Genomic DNA, 24,543 nt, shown 5'->3' with positions numbered 1-24,543 from the left:
AGGATCCCCAATCACGACATCTTACAAATGGTCGAAGGATTCCATGTGGTGCTGACCTGACTTATTAACTTATTGCTTTATGCGTTCATTTACATCAAAATTATAATAATTCTGAAACATAAAGCATTGGCGGAAGCTAACGATCGCAATTAATTGTTGTCGAACTTGTCAAAACACCTGATTTTGACCAGTGGACAGAAATTGGAGTAGTGTTTTTGCTGATACAAATTTTTGCTTAACACGTTTAGTTTGCAGTATGTTCCTGCCAGACTACATACATTAGAGTTCAGGAAAAAATAAAAAGAAGCTAACATACCCTCTAGCCTTGCTATGTAGGTTATGGTAGCTCGCCTACATTTTATTTCATACTTTATCAAACGCATCCATCTACTTGAATTTGAAATAAATGATACTCAGATACAGTCAAGTCACCATTGAACCTTGACTTACATCAATAAATTATTCCTCTAATCCAATCTCTGAAAAAGCTTCATCATCGAAATTGTGCTAAACAGGACCAACATTAGGGGTGTCATTTTTTAGCAGGATTTGCTTACCCTTCAGGAGAACCCAATATTTGGTAGGTTTCGTGTTGCTCTTTCTTTTGTTTTCCGTGTATTGTTTTGTGACTTGTTTGTTTTTTCGGTGTTTTTCGTCTTTAGATATTTTTGTTGTCCTCTTGGGGTTTCCTGCCACTTTTCTTATTATTTTTTTCCATGATCACGTGTATTCGTATTATTTTTTTGTCAATTTCAGGCTTCGGTGGCGGAGTGGTCTAAGGAATTCATGTACTTTATCATTGATCTTTCCACATCGAGGTTGTAAGTTTGAACCTATTACGTGACAAGAGCTTTCCATTCTTAGGGGCCAGCTGAAGGACGCCTCTGGGTGCGGGAATTTCTCGCTACATTGAAGACCTGTTGGTGACCTTCTGCTGTTGTTTTTTTCAATGGTCGGGTTGTTGTCTCTTTGGCACATTCCCCATTTCCATTCTCAATTTTAATCTTAATTGATTAGGAGTGCAAGTTTTTCTGCCGAAGTTCGGTGGTTCCCTCAGGATTCTGCGGCTTGCTCCACCAATTAACACTGGCATTCACGATATATCCAAAATTGCCGACATTCACATTTAAACCAGCAATTATCAATCAACCAATCAATACTTTAGATGATAAGGAAAGTCACTACTCTATCAATATAATCGTACCGCATAACTAGTAAGTCGAATTTGAAATGAAAATGTTGATCTGAACCAGTTGTTTTCATTTACTAGAACAGATGTGATACTACTGCTGGTTGACTGTTAGTACCCCGAGGTATCACTAGCTCAGTAGTCAGTGCCTCGGTATTACCATGATTTATAACATATTTTCTTATCAAACATGTTTAATTTGAACATATCGAACACCTTTATTTAAAGGTATATAATAAATAAATCTTATCTATAAATGTTCCAATAAGAACGTTTATAGTGTAACTATGATCATGACCGGAGTGTTTGTCTGTAAGTAATGCATGTGCCCTTATTCCTGTAATTCATGGTGTCGGTTTTTGAATTCTGTAAAACGTTAATGTCACCTGTGTTCTAATCTTCAGGTAGTCTTAGTTAATTATATGAAGCAAAGTTCAAAAACATGAAATATACTTAATTGGAATCATTGAAAAGTAAATCGCATTTATCAATATCATAATATTTAAAGTTGATACAGTTATGACTAGATCAGTTCACATTTGTACGGGCGGTTAATCACAAACAATGCGCTAAATCATTTGACAATGGCATGCATATGAGATTCAAAACTTCTTTCACAGATCCACTTTTCAATGTAAAAGAAAATGTGAGAAATTGTTGTATTGCAAAATGATAGAGTTCTTTGACTAAAAAATCTTCCTTTTGTCAGGAATTATAAGAATGCAGCGAAATCATCTTGAATAGCCTTTGTTTGTCCTGTATTTTTTTCTTTCAAATTTTGATTCATCATTTTATGGGTAAAAAAATTCCGAATTTTCATTACAGCTTTGCTAAATTTTTTATCTTTATTGGTAAATGCAGTTGTGAGTGTTTAATGAAAGTTTGCGGGATTTATACTTCGCAAAATCAATAATAAACTCGATTAAGATATATTTAGATTTTTGCGCTATTTATGTGCGTACTGTTTCAGAGTAACATATTTCACATGACTTTTCTTATTTTATGATTCCCTTTCTATCGGCAAAAGAAATTATTTTTAGAAAGTTGATAATTACTCTAACGAAAAATCACAGCTTATTTTTTTATTCTATATAACATGAAGTGCATGTTTATCAAGTTACCGCTACTAAATCAACAAGAATCCTTACAAAATTTAACCCAGCACGTTTCTTGCATAACAGTGTAAAGAAAAGAAAGCTCAAGACATTAACTGACAAAAATATCTGGGTACTCTTTTGTCATGTCTATGCTGTTACCAACATATTCAGAAATTACACCAATACTATACTTGTGAAAAGTGCAATTACGTGTTCGAAACCAAATCACAACATTATCATCAAAGTGAGAAGTTATTTCACAATGTTCAGCATTGATTCATAGATGAAGAAAATTGTCTATCCTGATACTTTGGTTATAATGTCCACAATTACACTATTCTACAGAAACATCTTATTAAGCTTCAGTTTTAAGCATATATATCCAATACTGTCATTGTTAACAGGATAGCAGTTAATATTGTGATATATCGTAATCGTATGTTCCTGATACCAAAACGACCAATACCAAAGTAAAACAACATGCGTGGGAATTACTTTATGTTGGTAGTTATCAAAGGTACCAGGATTATAATTTATTACGTCAGACGCGTGTTTCGTCTACATAAGATTCATCAGTGACGCTCGCATTGTAAGAAAGCGAAAACAAATGCTCAACATAAACTTATATCTAAGACTTGCGTTGCTGGTTGTTATTTTTATAAACTTTAAAAACCAATTTTTAGAGGTATTACTCAGTACAACACGGACAACTGACAATTAATCTATTATTACAAAGAATGAAATATAAGTTTTTACTCTTGAAATCCATCATTTAAGTTATTGGCTTTGAATAACAAGATTAAAATTTTATACCTTTTCTAAGTAACCCAAAATTTCTTTTCAACATGGAACATGAGAGACCGCACCACCCATCAACACATGTCTCAATATATTCTTGTTTGACTTTAAATTTATCAAGATTGTATCTTTTTACATGTTGTCCCATAAATACTGTTTGTTTTGATTTTACTATGAAACGAATTATTTGAATTAGTAACTCTTACTCTACTTTGCAATTTCAAAATTCGAAATTTCTTTTCAAATGATCCTTAAATGATTCGGAGGTTAGGTTGACGTGTGACGTCCATTTCTTATGAACTTGTAAACATTTATGTTTAGGGGCCAGCTAAAGTCCAACCCCGGGCGTGGGATTTTCACGCACTGTTGAAGACACGTTGGTGGCCTTGAGCTGTTTTCTGCTCTTTGGTCGAGTTGTTGTCTCTTTGACAAATTCCCCGTTTCTATTCTCAATTTTATTATGTTCTTCATTTTATAATAAGTTCAAAATCGCTCATTTCAAAGTTATAAATAATAAAAAAGAATCAAGAACATTTCTTCCGTTTTGTTTCGGTAAAAGATTGACACAACTCGACAATACAATTTATGAAAATGTATATTGCATATTTCAGATTTGTTCTCCTTATTGATATTGCAGTTATTTGACCAGACAACAGGTTTGTTAATGCGATTTCTTGGAAAGGTCCACTCACAATTTAAGGCCTGTTCTGACTGAAGTGATATACTAGTATTCATGTATGCCATTTTCATAACTGGGAAATAGATACTTCTCGTGATATTTAATTTTCCAGGCTCAAACAAACATCTTCGTTTGACAAGAAATATTCAACGACGGATACAAAAGATTTCTACTTATCTGTACACTCAAACCTCTCAAATGTTTGATAATTCTTAATGAATGTATATCCCGAAAATTGATTCTGACGCACTTAGTTAATGAAGAGTTTTATTATTTTTATAAACTCTACTATATCTATAATACTAAAATTACGAGGTCCAATTTGTCAGCCGTCATCACGTAAAAACGATGAATCAAAGAATTCAACTTTATATATAACTAATATAGTACAATGGTGTTGATTAAAAATTACACCACTCTAGGCCCATTTGTTTTCCACGTAATTAATATTGCCAATAATTATGAAGTTCCGGATCGAGTCCGACACCGATACCAATAGTATATTCACCTGTTACCTATTACCTTATCTGTACGTTCCGCATTAGACAGGCGCACCACCAAACAGTGTATTTAGAATTTTGCTGTATACTGTTGAGTAAAAAATATTCCATTCCAGGCCCTTTTGTTTTCCAAATTATTAATATTACCAATAATTGATAGGTCCCAGGTCGACGGGTTCAAACAGAAAGATTTTGAAAGCAGAGAAAACTGTGCACCTTATACATGTTATAATCGGCATGACTTTATCAGATGACAATACCAATACTAAAATAAGGCATACGCATAGTTATATATCAGTCACGGACCCGCGATATCACGGGTGTGTTCTAGTGTAAATGAAAGGGATAGCTGCAAATTTAAAGCCAAAAGGAACCTCAGTTACAGAACTCAAGCTTTGTTGCATCAACGACAAGATGTTTTACGCTGTGTCTCGTACTTTTTTCTTTTGAAAATTTTCTTAAACGTAAAATGTGCAACAACACCTTTCATTGCTTTTGTTTGTGGGATGAAGCCTATTCTCGTTGTTACATTGTATGTTTACCACTGTACATGGTGTGTATTAGCGTAGAGGTGGTGTTTGTATAGGTTCATTTTAATTCAATATATCATAAAAGATGAAAATATTATAGTTACATATTTATGTATAAATCACATTACTTGTCTTATCAATTCGAGGTCCCGTCAGTGAATGGGGATAGACAATAGATTCAATGTAATTAAAAAATAACCCTAAGGGTTTTCTTATCCCAGGAACAGGTAAAGGCAACAGTAGTATACCACTGTTCGAAACTCATAAATCGATAGAAAAAACCCAACTCCGGGTTACAAACTAAAACTGAGGGAAATGCATTAAATATAAGAGGAGAACAACGACACAACAGAAACACAACATAAAAATGTAACACACACAGAAACGAACTAAGCATTAGACATATTCCGATGAGAATAACAAATATAACATCAAAACTAAATACATGAATTTGGGACAGAAAAGAACCGTGACACGTCTTATAGCAATGTGAATTCACACTCAATTATAAGAGGAAGCAAACGACACAACCGCAACACAGCATTTAAATGTAACACACACAGAAACGAACTAAAATAGCAATGGCCATTTTTCAGACTTGGTACGGGACATTTTTTAGAGAAAAAAAAAGGGTGGGTTGAACCTGGTTTTGTGGTATGCCAAAACTCTTGCTTTAATGGTAATGTTAAATATAACATTAAAATGACAACATAACATTACAGGACTACAATACAAATAAATAAGTGAACATATAGGACAGAGAAACACAATAATAATAGTTATTACCTTATAGATTACCTTAGCCGTATTTGGCACAATTTTTTGGAATTTTGGGTCCTCAATGCTCTTCAACTTTGTACTTGTTTGGCTTTACAACTATTTTGATATGAGCGTCACTGATGAGTCTTATGTAGACGAAACGCGCGTCTGGCGTACTAAATTATAATCCTGGTACCTTTGATGACTGTTTATTAACTAAAAAAGAGGTTATGATTAGTTATTCAATGTTTTCTCTGCTTCTAAAATATTTTTAAAATAAAACAATTTATTCTCATAATATACTGACACTGCAAATGAATACTCGGGTTTTATTATTCTTAATTTGATGATTTTTGTCTTACGTCTTCGTATTGCATGACAACACAAAAAAAAAAAATTTAAAATTTGAAAAAAATGAATTGATTCAATGCTCTTCAACTTTGTTCTTGTTTGGCTTTATAAATATTTTAATATGAGCGACACTGATGAGTCTTATGTAGACGAAATGTGCGTCTGGCGTACTAAATTATAATCCTGGTATCTTTGATAACTAATTCTACCATGTCTTATTTTCAGTTTTAATTGCTATAACTTTCACCTTGCTGATAGATGAATACATTTCTATGCATATATTTATGCATTAAAAAAAGTTGTTTTTTTTGTTATTCAGATGTTGTTTTGCAATTGTTATAGCTATGTCTTTTCAATTTAAAAAAAGTCTTTTTCATTATTCGAAGGGGCTTCCGGTTCACCCATTTGTTTACAGTGCAGCAGAGTACCGAATCCAACATTTTGCACCAAGGTCGTACAATGTGGTAGAAATGAGGTACATAATTAAATACAGCAGATTCTTATTTCTACATGGATGACGAATACATTTTTATTACAATATAAATATTACAGTAACCACAAAAGACATAACAACATAAAAGGCTATAAAATTTTGTGAGATATTTAATTGATGAATTATAGGCCATTTCACAAATTCTGGAAAATCACTTGGCAATATTTTATCGTACGAGTCTATTACATGTGTTTTTCCAATCATTTATACATGACATTTCCAATAAAAAGCACATGCCTTTGTGCAAATGGCAGGATAATGACACGTTTATTTCTGTATCAGTGCTGTATATTGCGAATGTAAATGTGTAAAAGAAATGGAGAAACAACGTTTTTCTCCTAGACCATTATTTTCATTTGCGTTAGTTAGCATATCTTAATTATAACATTTTAAAAACAATGGACAAGGAAAAGTGATATTGTGTCTAATGATGATCTGAGAGGATGCATTTGTATTAATTATCACTCGTTTAAAAGATGAAAAAAACTCACATAAAAACCCTAAACAAACCATCTTTGGTAACATACAATTTCTGCTCTCAATAAGGCTATTGTTTAGGATTATTTAAAAGATTGACACACATGGAAGCATTACATATGATTAATAAGTGTGACCATGGCAGCAAACATATCAATATTAAAAAGAAGATGTGGTATGACAACTCTCCACAAAAGACCAAATGACACAGAAATTAACAACTATAGGCCACCATACAGTCTTCATAATGAACAAAGCCCATACCAGATACTGTTAATTCAGAAATTATTGCGTGCATTTATTATTCCGAATTTGTTATTTTAGACTTAAATGCAATTTTAATTTTTGCGATAGGGAGAAAAATCCCGAGTAATTCATATAAATAATTTCAAAATGCGAGTTTAATTTTTTGCGATAATAACCCTGTCGCATATTTCGCAATAATAAAAATATCGTATTAATTTCATAATTTACAGTAGTCAGCTATAAAAGGCCCCGAAATGACAAATATAAAACAATTCAAACGAGAAAAATAACGGTCTAATGTATGTCAAATTAACCAAATTGTGTACATTGTACACTGTACGTATAGATTATACATCTATTGATTTTAGATCTGCAGTATGAGAGAGTATGTTACATATGACGGCCACACATTGTTTGACTTGGGATGCAGTCTTCCAGAGGTAAAATATGGTGTTAATATTAATTGATTATAAACGAACATATAACTTGATAGCACATATGGACCCTATATATATAAGCGCTTAACCCTTTGTACTTTTTGGAAGAAAAGAGGTCCCAAAAATAAATATGTAAAAGCTATGAAATTATTAAATGATGGAAAAGAACTGAACTTCCAAGGAAATTAATTGTGTGAAAAATGCTTTTTGTCCCCGCATTAAACCAGGGTGTCTTTGACCATCAAAATGACGGATAAAGGAATCACATTTCAAACCCAAAAATCTAATCCCAATTTTCTTTTAGCCTTGAAATGTCCCATTGTAAAAATTATATGAAATAGGGGCGAAAGGTACAAAATGTACATTCAAACTCACTAGTCGAAAATAAACTGACAATGCCAAAGCATAAAGGAAGTCCAAAACTCAAATTATAGTACACAAACACAACATAGAAAAACAAAAACTGAGAACACAAACACAACCAAGAATCCGGGGTGATCTCACGTGCGCCGGGAGAGTACACAAATTTCAAGTTTGCGATAGTGACAGAGGGACTGAAAACAAATCATTCTATGACTTCGAAAAGTGCTATCATTCATTACTACTATTATTTGACATATCCAAGTATACGACTGAAAATAATGATCTTAGTACCTTCTATCTGAAATCAATTGTTTAAACTGACTAAGATAAGAACCAGTTAAACAACCAAACGTAAAATCACAAAAATACTTAACTCCGAATAAAATTCAAAAAAGGAAAATCCCTAATCAAATGATAAAATCAACATCTCAAACACATAAAGCGAATGGATAACAACTGTCATATTCCTGACTTAGTACATGCATTTTTAATGTAGAAAATACTGACTTGAACCTGGTTTTATATACAGCTACTTTTGTATAGGTACTATATCTGTACCAAAAAGCTATAGTACTGAAAATATACTTTTAATATTCAGTACTATTCTTCTACCTTAAAATTATTGTAATATTTATGTATATACTTGTATTTTAAAGCACTTGTTTTGTACTTGGAATTTCAGTACTACATATGTTTGGTTACACCGTTACATTTGCAGCATTTTGAAAGTTTGGTCTATTTCAAATCTCTGAAAATTATGATTTTCAAACATGGATTATTGTGATTATTGTTGGTATTATTTCTGGACCAAAATTTTAAGTACAAATAAAGTACTGTAAAATACATCTACCTTAATATTACAATAATTTAAAACTAAAGAAATAGTACTAATTATTAAAAGTAAATTTCCTGTACTACAGATTTTAAGTACAGAAATGGCACCTATGCAAAAGTAGCTGTGTAGCTAGCTAAACCTCTCACTTGTTTGACAGTCGCAACAAATCACAGTAAAATTAAACATACACAATAAGAAATATATTCACTGCTGCAATGTAAATATATGGTGGAGATTCATGTCAAGAATTTATGGTAAAATTGAAAATCAAGCCTGTTCCTTACAGCAACTTAAAAATTATATATAACTTTGAAATGAATATTTATATTAATATCTGATCATTATTTTTTTTTTACTTTAAATAGTCAAATAAGTGTGGGTCTTCTGGGAGTACGATTTTTGGAAAGCGAGAAAATGAAATATTCGATAGTAACTCTACAAACAAAAACCAGCATGTTCGACATCTGTCAGTGAAGTCTCGATCTCCAACTGGAGAAAGGGATATCTGTAACCAATGTTGTCACTCAGATATCTGTAATGCTGGCTCGCTGTGCGGAACAACAGGTAATTAACTCTCTTATAAAATATTTCATACAAGGAATATATTTGTCAGTGAAGTATCGATCGCTGACTGGTGAGAGGGATATCTGTAACCAATGTTGTCACTCAGATATTTGTAATGCTGGCTCACTGTGTGGAACAACAGGTAATTAACTCTCTTATAAAATATCTCATACAAGGAATTCATTTGTCAGTGAAGTATCGATCGCTGACTGGTGAGAGGGATATCTGTAACCGATGTTGTCACTCAGATATCTGTAATGCTGGCTCACTGTGTGGAACAGGTATGTAACTCTCTTATAAAATATCTTATACAAGGAACATAGATATGAGAAGATGTGGTATGAGTGACAATGAGACAACTCTCCGTCCAAGTCACAATTTGTCTAAGTCAACCATTAAAGGTCAAAGTACGGTCTGAAACACGAAGCCTTGGCTTACACTGAACATCAAGCTATAAAGGACCCTAAGGAATGACTAGAGTAAAACCATTTAAATAAAGGCAACATTAGTATACCGCTGTTCGAAATTCATAAATCGATTGAGAAAAAAACAAATCCGGGTTACAAACTAAAACTGAGGGAAACGCATCAAATATAACAGAACTACGACACAACAGAAACACAACATTAAAAATGTAACACACACAGAAACGAACTATAATATAACAATGGCCATCTTCCTGACATGGTACAGGACATTTTAAGAAAAAAATGGTGGGATAAACCTGGTTTTGTGGCATGCCAAACCTCCCGCTTTAATGACAATGTTAAATATAACATTAAAATTACAACATTACATGACAGGACTACAACAAAAATAAATGGGAGAAAATATAGGACAGAGAAACACACGAATAATAGCTAACTAAAGGTACCTGGTTTAAAATTTAATACGTCAGACGTGCGTTTCGTCCACACAAGACTAATCAGTGACGTTCAGATGAAAAAAGTTTGAAAGCCAAAACAAGTACAAAGTTGAAGAGCACAAAAAGTTCTAAAAAGTTGTAACCAATACGGCTAGGATTTTCTGCCTGGAATAAGAACATCCTTATTATTTAGAATAATTCATACTTTTGCAAACAGTTAATTTTATACAAATGACTATATAAACGATATACATGATAAAACCGAAGTGGTGACTAACCACGGAATAAAAACGGATACTTTACATAAAACAACCTAAATACCAGAACATAAAAATACACAGCCGAGTTAGCCAAAGCCAGTTCAACGCACAAAGTGACGTTACATTTGAATTTCTGAAACGATTTCCCAAAAATAAGATAGAATTAGGATAGAATTAAACGGGTAAACCAACGGTCAAATTTTTATAAAAAAAACGAGGAACAGAAACACTAATGAACCAAATCAACAAACGACAACTACTGAACATCAATAAATTTATTTTGGTGAGATGCATAAGATATTTTTCAACATCTTCTTTTCTTCAAATTAATATTAAAAAATATACTTTTTAGGATTGAAGATAAGTTATAGCTATGTGCTAGAAAATCAAATTTGTAACATAGCTTACATTTGTTTTGATATTAAGAAACCGTTTTCGACTTTAGTTTTTGTTGAATAATACTTCTGAACTCTAACCTACACAGCTGGTGATTTCATACTTATTCTTTAGCGAAATGTTTAGCTAGCTATAAAACCAATTTTATTCAACCATTTTCTACATCAGAAAATGCATGTACCAAGTCAAGAATATGGCATTTGTTATCCATTCGTTTGAGGTGTTTGGGTTTTTGTCTAAGGAGCTTCCGTTTAGAATTTTCATCGATATTTGGTCTTTTTGTTAAATTACTTTATTCTCAAAATACAATGACAAATTCCATGTTTTGTAAGAAGTGCTTTCACTCATATATTTATCAATTAATAATTTATTTGTATATTGAGACAATGTTGTCAAACTTTAATTATTGAAACTTACACTATTCTCGAAACAACAATGGTAATCATTATATTTCAGCTTTTCAGCACACTGGAACTTTGTGCTTTGCATGTAACTATGAACAAGACCCTACCAGCTGTAATGATATCAAATTGTGTGGCTCTGGCGAGGTTTGTTCGAGTTCTTTATATTTTCAAAGCATGTTGAAATCTCTAAGTTTTAATTTTGTTTTTGCGATGACCTCTTTACGATTCAACTTGTCTAAACTGAATGTTTTGCGTTTCATGATATGGACAAGAAGTTTTTTTTAATATCAATATAATAGTGTGTTTCATAATACTCAAGGAAATAGAATTTTTTCTATTTCAACAGTTAAGGAAATATATTCCAAAATCTATATTCGGTATAAGTAATGATGTTTCAATTGTTTTATCTTGATCTTGCAGTCGTAGTATTAAAGTTTATTTCAAACAAGTAATTTTTATATAACGCTGATCAGATTAATGCATCAACAAACGCGTAGGAAACACAAAATTAAGCAATTATAGAATTAATCAATTTTCATTTCCTTATAGAAATGCCCGTACCAAGTCAGGAATATGACAGTTGTATATATCTATTCGCTTAATGTGTTTGAGCTTTCGATTTTGGTATTTGATTTCGGACTTTCTGTTTTTGATTTTTCTTGGAATTTCGGTAGTTTTGTTATTTCATCTTGTAGATAATACTGCTCTTGAATTTCTAGAATATCAAATTCGGAGCATATCACCAACTAGTAAATAATCAGGGCTACTGACATGTTTACAACAATCTATTCAAAAAACTATTCAAAAACTATTCGGTGATAAATAAAGAAATCATAAAAGCTAGGTTCAAACTCTCTCAGGCAGCGCTACCGATAGCTTGATGAAAACAAACCCTATCTTATCCAGTTTTTCGAATAAGCTCTCGTCGCTATTTCTTATTTTAGACAGAAACAACCTAATAATAATACAAACAAAAGTTGATGAAACAAATGTTGTACGATTTCAAGTTATAGAGAATTGAAAGTTACAATGTTCACATTTCATATCTCATTAAGAATGATATTGATTCTACAATACTCAGTGTAAAGACATACTTTATGATATAAAGTATATATCGAGAATGTAAAAATCTTGAAAACCCATTGATATATGATTTCAAGTGATATTCTTATGACCTCAGGTTAACATATAAACTTTAATAGTTCAGTTATCTCAGTGAAAATAAAGGTGTGTTTGTATAAGCTACTGGTTATAGAAACTTTATAACAGTTCGTGCCTTGATATTTTTCAGGAATGTTTTGTACAACAACATCCTGTTGGTCTTGGTCAAACAAGTGTAGCATGGTCATCGTCATGTCGACGAAAAGACGTGGTAACCGTTTAAAACTCATTGTATTAACAGTATACAAAGTTTTTTTTTCAGTATTGTGCTTATTTTTCTGCACTATCAGCAATAAGCATTATCAATATTGTTATAGACATAGAATTAAGAATTGATATGGGGAATGTGTTAATGAGACAACAACCCTACCAAAGAGCAAACAACAGCCACCAATGGGTCTTCAGCACAGCGAGAAAATCCTGCACACAAAGACGTGCTTCAGCTGGCCCCCAAACAAAATTGTGTACACATTCAATGATAATGGACGTCATACTAAACACCGGAAAGAGACTATAATTAAAAATCCGTGAAGACTAACAAAGGCCAAAAACTCCTGATTTGGGACGGATGCAAAAATTCGGCGGGGTTAAACATGTTTTGTGAGATCTCAACCTACCCATATACATCTAGCCTATATAAAAAAAAACAAAACAAAAAAAAAAAAACACACACACAGCAAATACGCACAGAAAAACTCAGTTTAAAAGAAATCCGAGACCGATGTCATAATAGGTAACAACAGAAACTTTAAACAAAATGAAAATGATACATAAAATAACAAAGGACTACTACCAGTTACTGACATACCATCTCTAAACCTCAATACAACTGATTGAAAGATACAAAATACCATTTTCTTTTGGTACATGCATATGTTTATTTTATCAAAATTGGTTTCAAGTCAAGTCATTAAAGAAGAATACTCTTTTAACTTCTGCAAGTGTGTGCATGTGAACGTGCTATGGGCTCTTTTAATGTACGTATTACAATGTAATTTAAAACGCTTACATATGACTTATACTATTTGCATGTGAGATGATTTATATCGCAAATTTCAGTGTCGCCTAATTCATTCAGTTCATGGACCTAAATGTACGATTTCCTGCTGTGATTGGGATCTTTGTAACAGAGAGTGTGGAGCAGGTATATTTAGTGATACTGTTCTTGAAAATGATTTATAAAATTGATTATGGTCACGATTCCACGATCGGAACGTAAAAAAGACAAAGGAAAATGCTGAATTCAAAATTGTTATAATCATTAAGTAATATTTAAATATTTAAATATTTAAATACTGGAACTTAAAAATAAACGATAGAATAGTTTACTTGTATATAAATGACAAGACCAATTGTGTCACACCACGCAGATACTGGGTTAACATGTGTACTGAATCATCACTAAAAATCATTACAGGCAAGACAAAACATGTGGTGAAAACTTTCCTTGTACAATGAAAGTAACGGTTGTAAGATTCCAAATTATTGGTAAACAGGAAGTGGTTGCACGGCAGATGTAATAATTGCATACACACTGTAACACAACAATATAAAACTGAAGACCAAATATAAAATAGTACCTTCATAGACGCTACGGAAAGTTTGATAAAAGTCTGCCTTGTATAATTAGTGTCGTAAAATTCAAACTATCGACAAACAGGAGGTGACTGTACTGCGTATGTGAAAATTGCTACAACTCAACATAGTCAAGTTGCAGAAAAAGTATATAATCATTCACATGCATTGTAGTCAAGTAAACCTTTTGAAAGTTTTGTACTCAATGTATTTTAGACGGACAAAGTCCAGTGGTTACAAGCCTGCTTCATCGTAAGCGGTGGGGTTAAATATGGGAGATACAAAATGGAAATATTGGACACCATGTTTAAGAACTAGCAACGACACTAAGACAAACAAAAGTTAAACAACAGAACATAAAAAGCTAAACACCAAGCAACACGAACGCCACTTAGAAATGGGGTTGATCTCATGTGCTAGAAAAGAATGACCAAATCCTCACCCACACGTGACACCCTTCGTGTTACTGTAAACGATTCTTTGCTTGAGTAACAAACATGGGATGCATTTTTTAAAATATTTCCGTTATATATGAAAACCCTTCCATGCTTCTATGAGACTGAAAATGGTACCTTCTATCTTGCATTGTACACGGGATTTTTATTTTCAGGATCATAGGCATTATATTACACTTTAGAAACGCCAATGGTAAATGAATCTCATTTACGATTTACAACATTTTAAACGATATTGAGTATGTTGTATGGTAATATAAGATTTGTTTTGTTTCAGTGCAAGTTAACCGTAAGTACAATTTCACTAAACCATACAACAGCCGCCCCTTTAGAAAAGAATTACATTACGATTTAAATGAAGAAGTTGCATGAATTTTGACCTGAGGTAGAGTCATCCAAAAAACTTTCAGAAAATAAAAATAAAATGTGTAACATATTATTTGAAACTCTAGACATTAAACTTTATCAGACATAACTGTATCTTTTAACAAGAACTTTAAAAACATTGCTTATAAATGGTTATCTAAATAATTTTACACCGTTATTTCATTTTGGTATACCAAATAACAGTTTAAGTGTTTTGATCTTAAAACATCTGAAACCCAAAACATCACACAAAACACCGCATGAAACTCCTAAGATATGGTACAATACTACTATTTGAACTTTAAGATGATGAGAGGGATATTAGTCAAATTTGTGAGACCATATTTTCATAAATATTTCTATATAAACATGATAAGTGAAAAGAAAGAAACAGTGACTATTTGTGTACCGTTTAACATAATTGGTACACACTATTGTTTCCTGTCAACTCTTTTGTCCATTTTGCAATGTAAATAAACTCATCATAGATACCAGGATTGTTCCTTTACATTATATAATAGATTGCAGTCCGAATCCATGTCAACACGGAAAATGCGTTAACAACATTGCTGGATATACCTGCGCATGTCTACAAGGGTTCACTGGGCTAACATGCAGTACACGTAAGTATATACACAATATTAAATGGAAATTATTTTATATACATTACTCCTTTGTTGCATTAATTATCTCTTGAAATAAATAAATACATTTCATTTTTTTGCATGCACTTGTAGCGAAATGTAGAAATACCCTTACATTCTTTTATTATGAACAAATACGTTTGCAAAATGTCAATATCATTAAGGAATCTTAAAGTGTATTTTCAAGTTAATCAGAACAATGGCATGTCAATGTCGTATAAAACAACCTTAAATATTACCTAGACTCATTATTTAAACTTCAACATTATGAATAACCTGCAATAGGATGAAAGCAACACTTACAGTGGCAGTAAATAACTTCCGGTTCGAGCATATCTATATACTAATTTAACTAACTAATTTTATTCAGTATAAAATCCAGTACAAAAGGATCATCGCTGAAACACATGAACACATATAAAAAAACATATACAAAACAAAACAACAATAAAACATAACAGCCAACAATTTTGACACTTATGACAAGCAAGAGATAAAACTCACACTTCAATATTATGCAATTATTCCCACTGATGAATGTCTAATAAAATACATTCGTCTCTCTCTCTCTCTCTATATATATATATATAAAACTATGCGTTTAAGATAAGGTATCGTTTTGTATTTATTTATATACATGTATATCTTGTATATAAGGAATTTGTTCTGTGATATAATTGATATATGAATTCACATAAAGCCATGTTTTACGAATGCATTTAGCCTCCCTCTGTAGCTTCGTCTCCTCTCAAACTCAGTGTGTAATTCAGAGAGGCATCAAATTAGATATTTGTGTAAGGTGTTATGATCAGTCTTTGATATCTATAGTGTACTTGTTTTTCATTTCGTTTTCTTTCTTTTATCTGGGCTTTGTCAGTTCATCACGGCTTGTGAACTTTGAAAGCAACCTTGGTATCGCACACAAAATTTATATATTTTTCCAAATTTATTTTACAGGTGTTGTTGTCGATCGTAAGTTATAAAACTTTACTACTGTCAAATAAATTTTGCAAATTCGATGATGTTATTACTTTGCCTAATATATATACTAACATACCTATTATTCTACTAGTAGATCACATCCATTGTAAGTGTATAGTTAGTCACTTTTGAGAGGTACATTTGATTGATTTATATATGTCCGGAGTATAATATTTTTTCTTTCAAGTTACAAATTTTACTATTAGATTGCAGAAACTGTAGCAAGCAGCCATCCTTAATATTAATATATATATTTAAATGAAAGTACTGTTGACGGGAATCAATGTTAAAAGGACAGACGTACAAAAACGTTTAACTTGTGTACTGTATTTCCTTATTTCCCAGAAATAGGTTATTCTTTGTCTCCATCTTTCTTTGGATTGGTATGGAGTTACAGAATTTTATCCTCTGATATATTTCATTTTTTTCACATAATTTATATTGCACTCCGAACCCATGCATTTATGGTACATGTAATAATAATCTTAACGGATATACCTGGGTTTGCAACAAACAGTCTCAACAAGATCGGTGTATGCAATTGTTGCGTGTGCATAATCCTGTGAATTCATTATACATAACCGTTCACAGTTCAGCCGTCATCACCAAAGGCTCCTTATAATAAAATCCACAAAAAATATCAGATTGAACAACAATTGAAAAGGTTCCTGACATGGGATAGCCACTAACAAACAAACTAGTAATATGGAGCCAGGCTATTTTTCAAAGTTTGAAATCGTCAGGCATTTAAATTGGTTTTATATAGAAGAATATTACCAAGCTTTCGACTATTCTGTCGAGTTCTTAAAATTCAACACATTTATAATTATAGAGTAATCATCGAAGTAATCAGTTATCAGTTTTTTTTTGGTCACGAGTTCTACATTTTTTATATTTGAATTCTTTGATTAGTCATTCTCTTTATTACATTGACAAATGGATATTTTTGTGAAATTAAAGTAGAAAATATGAGGAACTATATATTTTTCTACGCATTCACAGATGCTTTGTTGTCTGATCATGACGTCAGAGGAGTGAAACAACCATGTTTCATTTACATGTGAAATTATTGGTTTTTATTTCACTGGGAAATCACGGTAATTCATGTGCAAGCATTGTAATAATGATATTTATTCATTCTCGGTAATGAAATCAAAATTTAATTGCAAAATGATCGGACAGCCTTACATTCGAAATTTTCGAAATTAAACTTTCACTGTGATAAATATCATGACCAATTATAAAGTTGTTATGGTAGAATCTACATTAATTCTGCATTTAATGTATATTATTTTTAAATTACTATAATCACATTATTTTATCAGACTGTAACCCAAATCCGTGCAGAAATGGTGGACAATGTTCAAACGGATTTTCCGGTTTCTACTGTTCCTGTACGCAACAGTGGACAGGGACCACGTGCAATGTAGCGCGTAAGTAACATCTCTATCGCCATCAAACACAACATCTCTACTGAAGGAAAACATAATGAAAATGTCAATTTCAAACTGAACATAGAGAGAAATTTTTAATACATTTATATTGAAATATTTGAAGAGATGAAGTTCAAAATCCTTGTTTCTTATTTAAAAAAATGTAATTATGACCACATAACTTTCATATAAAAACAACGAAAAAAAAAACCACACAAACAGTTTTGAAAGATATTAAAACAATAAAGAGAATGAAAAGAACTCCAAACCAAACACTTTTTTGGGGTCCAATTTCCCATAGTGTATAATATGATGTATTTACATTTAATGGATTTTGCTTTAGTATCCAGTACTTATTTACCGGAATTTCTCAATAAAGACATTGGTAACACACGTCCTCTTGCTCGACCTTTGGAATTGGAAAAAGATAATGTACCTACCTGATTGTAATCATGAGGTTAAAAGAAGAAAAAAAAATTTGTAGAACCTTTTTGTGTTTTAATTAGTACATATTATCGCGCTAGCTACTTTAAAAAAAAACTGTACAAGAGCAAACTTATGCTGATAGATTTAAAGGTTTTGGGTGTTAATGTAACACATTTAATATCATTGAAAATCTGGTTATATTCATGTTTAAGTATTGAAATGAAATTTGAAATTTTCTTTCGTTTAAATTCAGTTTACTCTGTACTAATATCATATCATTTTTTTGTAATTTTTTTTAACGCCACTTTTTACCACCACTTTGGGGCTATTTCGTGGCAGCCAGTTTTTATTTGTTGATCAAGCCGGAGTGCCTGGAGAAAACCACCGACCTTCGATAGAAAAAACTGACAATACTAGTGAATTAAGATTGGAGTCGTCTGCTCCCGAACGAGCAGGGTTCGATCTCACAACCCGAGTTTTACTAGCTAGTGATTAAAATAGTAACTACTTAGACCACTCGGCCACCGCGGCCCCGATACCAAATCAAAGCAAATGCAAAGATTTGAAAGAACTTGAGTTAAAATTAGCCCAAAATGGCACACTTATTCTATTATCTAAAAACAGCACTAATTACATACATAACAGCTCTACTTCACATGCAAGATGTTTGAAGTTAAATATATCTATGGTAATGAAACATTTCATACTTAATATGGTTAATTTTGGAAAGAAGTGTGATGCATAAATATCATAGATATTAAAATTCAGTTTGTGTTCAAATTATATATTTCATATGAGTATTAGTGTACTATGGTGAGGATATACTAATATTATGATACATATGTTTTATATTAATTTGATGGTAAAAGTACTTAAATAATCACTATCGACAAGAGATTGTTTTGTTTATATATAGAATAAGAAACAATTACAACTAACTTTAAGAAATATATGCTTTATAGCTTTCAATGCTTAGATTCTGACGGGATTTATAACAGTCCTTTACTAAAATCGCCGTAATTTACATTTAATTTAGAAATTATAGAGGAACAAAAGTTCAGCTACCGAGGGCAAAGTTGGTCTAGTTTTATTTGACTATTGCCTTTGATAAATAGCTACTTCATATTATAGTGCTTGTATATGTTATGCTTTAATTTAGGATTGAGACTATTCAACGAATGCAAAGTCTAGTTTTAATGTTAGTTCAATGGCAGTGGATAAGTGCATTCCCATCATAATAAAGCTCATCAGATCGATAAAAAAAGTATATGCGTTAACTGCATGTTCCTCTACCTACCCTAATTGTTATCCACTGTCCTAAAATCGTTTTTGACCATTTTTGATTAAGCACTGTTAAAGTCACTATTTTGTTCCAATAGACTCAATGCAAAAAAAACTAACAAAATTCCTACCTACCTCCGCTTTTTTCAGCATGTGACAGTAAATGCACATTCGTTTGTTTCGCCTAATGTTTGTTCTACATAACACATACCACAAATATATGTTTGTTTTTTGTTTTGTTTTTAGTACTAAAAACATGTCTGTCTATTCTTATATTTGTAGATGTCGTGCGGCCGCCAACATCAGGTAATTGTAAACCTGGCTGGGAGTATCTTTATACTGGTGGATCTCACCACTGTTATTATTTTAGTTCAAACACATTGTCATGGGATAGCGCTGAGGTAACTAATATATATATATTCCATATTTGTTAAATAAATATATTCAGAACGACATTATTTATGCAATAATATTCAAGTCCGTTCCTGAAAACTACGTTGACTATTTGTCATATGTGTTTTTGTGTTAAGCATCATTGTTGTTGGGATGTACAAGTACCCGGCCACATCCACTTGTATCTGTAGTATTTGTATTTTTTATCCATCTGATGAGTTAAGCCTTTTTTCAACTGATTTTTATGTTTCATTCGTATGCTGTACTGTTACACCACTGTCCTAGGTAAGGGGAGGGTTGGGATCCGGCTAACACTTAATAATAGGATCAAACATGCATCAAATAACCCATGGGTCAAACTATTAATGAAAGAACACGTATATGGAAGCACATTTTACAAGTCTGAGGGGTAAATATTCAATGAAATAACTGATAAAACTAATGTATGGCAACGCCCTATATAAATATAACTAAATCGCAACATACTGACATGTATTTTATGAATTTGGCGCCAACCTATAGAACTTGAAATTGAAATTGTAATAACGTATCTATTCTAGTCATGGTGCAGAAGTCACGGTGCAAGACTTGCAGTAATAAAAAGTTCTACTGAAAGTCGAATGCTAGCGTCAAAAGCCGAAAGAAGTCATACCTCACACGGTAAGAATAAGAACCAATTACAATGCTAGCGTCACAAGCCGAGAAAAGTCATACTTCACATGGTAAGAATAAAAACCAAATACAATGCTAGCGACACATGCCGGGAAAAGTCATACTTCACATGGTAAGAATAAAAACCAATTACAATGCTAGCGACACATGCCGGGAAAAGTCATACTTCACATGGTAAGAATAAGAACCAATTACAATGCCAGCGTCACAAGCCGAGAAAAGTCATACTTCACATGGTAAGAATAAGAACCAATATCAATTGCTAGCGTCACAAGCAGTGAAAGGTCGTACTTCAAACGGTAAAAATAAGAACAAAAATAGTCTGACTGCAATGCAAGTCCTTTGTTCAAGCTTCTCTTACAAGAGTCTGACAATATTCCTCTTATATACTGTAAACCAACTTGTTTTCGCAAAAACACTATTTCGCGTGTAGCCTTTACTATCCAAATTCGCGGCGATTTGATTTCGTGATTCAAATTAAATGTATGAAGATTCAGGTTTTAAATTTTCTCGACGATTTTTCTTTGAGTCATTCTTCCCGCTAAAGTTACACAAAAAAAAAATCTTTTCTTGTACATGTTATGAACATTCATTGAACATTTTTCTTTCAGCGACGATTGCATGAAACTATCGCTTGTGTAATTTACTTCTAAATGTTTGAAATAATTACAATTTCGATTGTAGTATTCATAAATGGAATTCCTTTTTAAAAACAAGGCTATATTTGAAATGATTTTCTTTCATCAGGATGGTGGGTTGGTGCGACAGATAGAAAAAGGGAAGGTCATTGGGAGTGGACAAGCGGGGAATCAGTGACACATTATACTGACAACTGGCATCAAGGAGAACCAAGTAACAAATATCACGACGAAGACTGTATGGAACTAAGACAGCAATTTGGTTGGCAGTGGAATGATGAAACATGCAATACTCAGCATTTGTTTATTTGTAAACATTAAAATGTTTCCCTCTTTTTCCCTTACACGATTTCTTTATATCTTCTCGATGAAACATGAAGTAATCAACATTTGTTTATTTGTAAACATTAAAATCTTCCCTCTGTTTCCTTACCAGATTTCCTTATAACTTCTCTCCGTTGTAGGTACTTTTTTGCATTTTATTTCGAATGTTTTAACGACAATATGTTAGTAACGGTAATTACCTACAAACATTATATATAAATTGTACAACTTAAATCAAGGGTCTTGATTATATAAAACGCATGAAAATTCGAATCAACTACTTATCAAAATACACATACTACAATAGGGGCATAAATAACACACAAACGCAGCTATAAACTAAAGTTTTTCATTAAATGAGAAACATGGAGTTGTTTCTGCTTGACTCTTTCTTAAAAAAATATGGCATTTTTCCTTACTGGAAATAGTAGATTAATACACATTTAATGACAATAATATCCGAGTTTATTCAACGTTTTGTATATCATTGTCCTTTTTTGATTGATTTATTATCTCGTATAAATAAACACATCATAAATTTAAATCAGTGCAAACAAAAGGAAAAACTTCTAATTTTACGCAGGCGGAAAATGCACATTAGTTTCACCTCCGCTCAAAACACCAGACACAAGTTGTTTCCTTTTTCCTTTTTCCTTTTTCGATATTCAAATTTTGAAAAATATTACAAGTCCAAACTATTTTTTTCCCCCTCAAATTTTTTTTTCACAAAATTTTTTTTCCTTAAATTTTTTTTTCCTTAAAATTTTTTTTTCAAATTTTTTTTCACAAATTTTTTTTTCCTCAAAAATTTTTTTTTTCCTCAATTTTTTTATTTGTTTTCTATTTCGTTTTTCGATTTTCGATTTTCATTTCCTTATTCGGTTTCTATTTCCTTTTTTGATTTTCATTTCCTTATTCGGTTTCTTTTTCCTTATTCGGTTTCTATTTCCTTATTCGATTTTCATTTCCTTCTTCGGTTTCTATTTCCTTTTTCGATTTTCATTTCCTTATTCGTTTTCTATTTCCTTTTTCGATTTTCATTTCCTTATTCGGTTTCTATTTCCTTATTCGATTTTCATTTCCTTATTCGGTTTCTTTTTCCTTTTTCCTTTTTCATTTCCTTTTTCGGTTGCTATTTCCTTATTTGATTTTCATTTCCTTTTTTCATTTCTGTTTCCTTATTCGGTTTCTTTTTCCTTATTCGAAATTCATTTCCTTATTTGGTTTCTGTTTCCGTATTCGGTTTCTATTTCAATACGGTGGTCAGACGGTCCCGGATCCCAGAAAAATATTTAAGTGGGAAATAGCTTGTGTCAATCCCTTTCAAAGGTATTGACATAAGCTATTTCCCACTGAAATATTTCTTGGGGATCCGGGCCCGTCTGGCCACCACAGAGCTCGGTTCAAAGGTGACCCTTAACGTTATTTTCCGTATTAACCACACATTCGGTACTACTCGGCATATCCCTACATCAAAGTTCTGAACCGGACCTAGCTCATTTCAAAGGTATTGACCTAGGCTATTTCCCACTTAAATATTTTTCTGAGATCCGGGCCCGTCTGGCCACCACAGAGGTTCAAAGTTGCTCTTTAACATAAATACAATACCCAGAACCCAAGTTCCTTTTTAATCACGTGTGTATCTACATCCATTTGATATAAGTTTTATATATTACAGAGTCTATTATTTCGTCAAATTTAGGACATTGAAAGACCGGGGGTCTCAACATCATTTAAGCGGTCCTAAGCGGTAGGTTTTCGCTGTACATTTCTTTTTTGGCTTTTCATAAATATTTCTATTTATATTTCTAAGTGTCACTGGAGTGATCGGTATTTGTTTTTGTTTTATATATCATATATTAAATTACATCTTTGATGAATCTTTGATGTCGTTTTATTGATAAAGTTCTATACTACATAAAGACAAATATTCAACTTATATAAGGGCTTAAATTCGAGGTCAACGAGAATTAACGACAGCTTGAGGGGGTCATAACACGATTTGCAGTAGTCTATTCCATTATTGAAATTAAGCTATTTCTCAATGTTCACGCGTATTTCGATATTAAGTCCGTCGGTACTCCCGGTCTAATATGCGTTGCGGAACATATTGACTATATACCTTTTGTTCCATTCTTAATAAGCATTCGAGTGAGGTATAAGCTAAGGTTGATCTGTACTTACGGGCTGAAGGGTCACAGCAGTCCATTTCATTATTCAAAATATCCATTTCATTATTAAAAATTTGCTATTTCTTAATTTTCACGCGTATTTTTGTATTTAGGCCTCCACAACCCAGCTAATTGCCATTGCGGCACATATCGTTTATTCTCAATGTATTCCTCTATCAATAAGCTTTAATTTGGTGTATATTTTTTTTCCTGAATTAGGAGCTGACGGGTTGCAGCAGTCCGTTCCATTATTCCAAATAAGCTAGTTCTCAATGTTCACGCGTATTTCGATATTAATATATAAAAAAGAAGATGCGGTATGATTGCCAATGAGACAACTATCCACAAAAGACCAAAAAGACACAGACAGTAACAACTATAGGTCACCGTACGGCCTTCAACAATGAGCAAAGCCCATACCGCATAGTCAGCTATAATAGGCCCCGATTAGACAATGTAAAACAATTCAAACGAGAAAACTAACGGCCTTATTTATGTAAAAAAATGACCGAAAAACAAATATGTAACACATAAACAAACGACAACCACTGAATTACAGGCTCCTGACTTGGGACAGGCACATACTTAAATGTCCGTCGGTACTCCTCTAATATGCGTTGCGAAACATATTGACTATATACCTTTTGTTCCATTCTTAGTAAGTTTTCGAATGAGGTATAAGGTTTATCTGCAATAACGGACTGAAGGGTCACAGCAGTCCATTCCATTATTCAAAATATCCATTTCATTATTCAAAATTGGCTATTTCTTAATTTTTCA

The 24,543-nt window shown here is 32.3% G+C and overlaps 1 protein-coding gene across 1 annotated transcript; it reads left to right on the top strand.

Annotated features, from left to right (window-relative positions):
- The first annotated feature begins 1,454 nt into the window (after positions 1-1,454).
- LOC143080412 (uncharacterized) lies at positions 1,455-21,612 on the top strand. Its single transcript, XM_076256248.1, has 15 exons — positions 1,455-1,501; positions 3,696-3,740; positions 6,290-6,378; positions 7,488-7,559; positions 9,120-9,318; positions 11,296-11,387; positions 12,535-12,615; positions 13,464-13,548; positions 14,712-14,723; positions 15,322-15,423; positions 16,402-16,416; positions 17,751-17,858; positions 19,848-19,966; positions 20,519-20,618; positions 21,378-21,612. Exons 1-15 carry the CDS (start codon positions 1,477-1,479, stop codon positions 21,587-21,589), a joined length of 1,356 nt encoding a protein of 451 aa, XP_076112363.1. The 5' UTR covers positions 1,455-1,476; the 3' UTR covers positions 21,590-21,612.
- Positions 21,613-24,543: the final 2,931 nt, after the last annotated feature.

This window comes from Mytilus galloprovincialis, chromosome 6 (assembly GCF_965363235.1).
Source record: "Mytilus galloprovincialis chromosome 6, xbMytGall1.hap1.1, whole genome shotgun sequence".
NCBI classification, from domain to species: Eukaryota; Metazoa; Mollusca; class Bivalvia; order Mytilida; family Mytilidae; genus Mytilus; species Mytilus galloprovincialis.
This window is presented reverse-complemented; position numbering and strand designations above follow the sequence as displayed.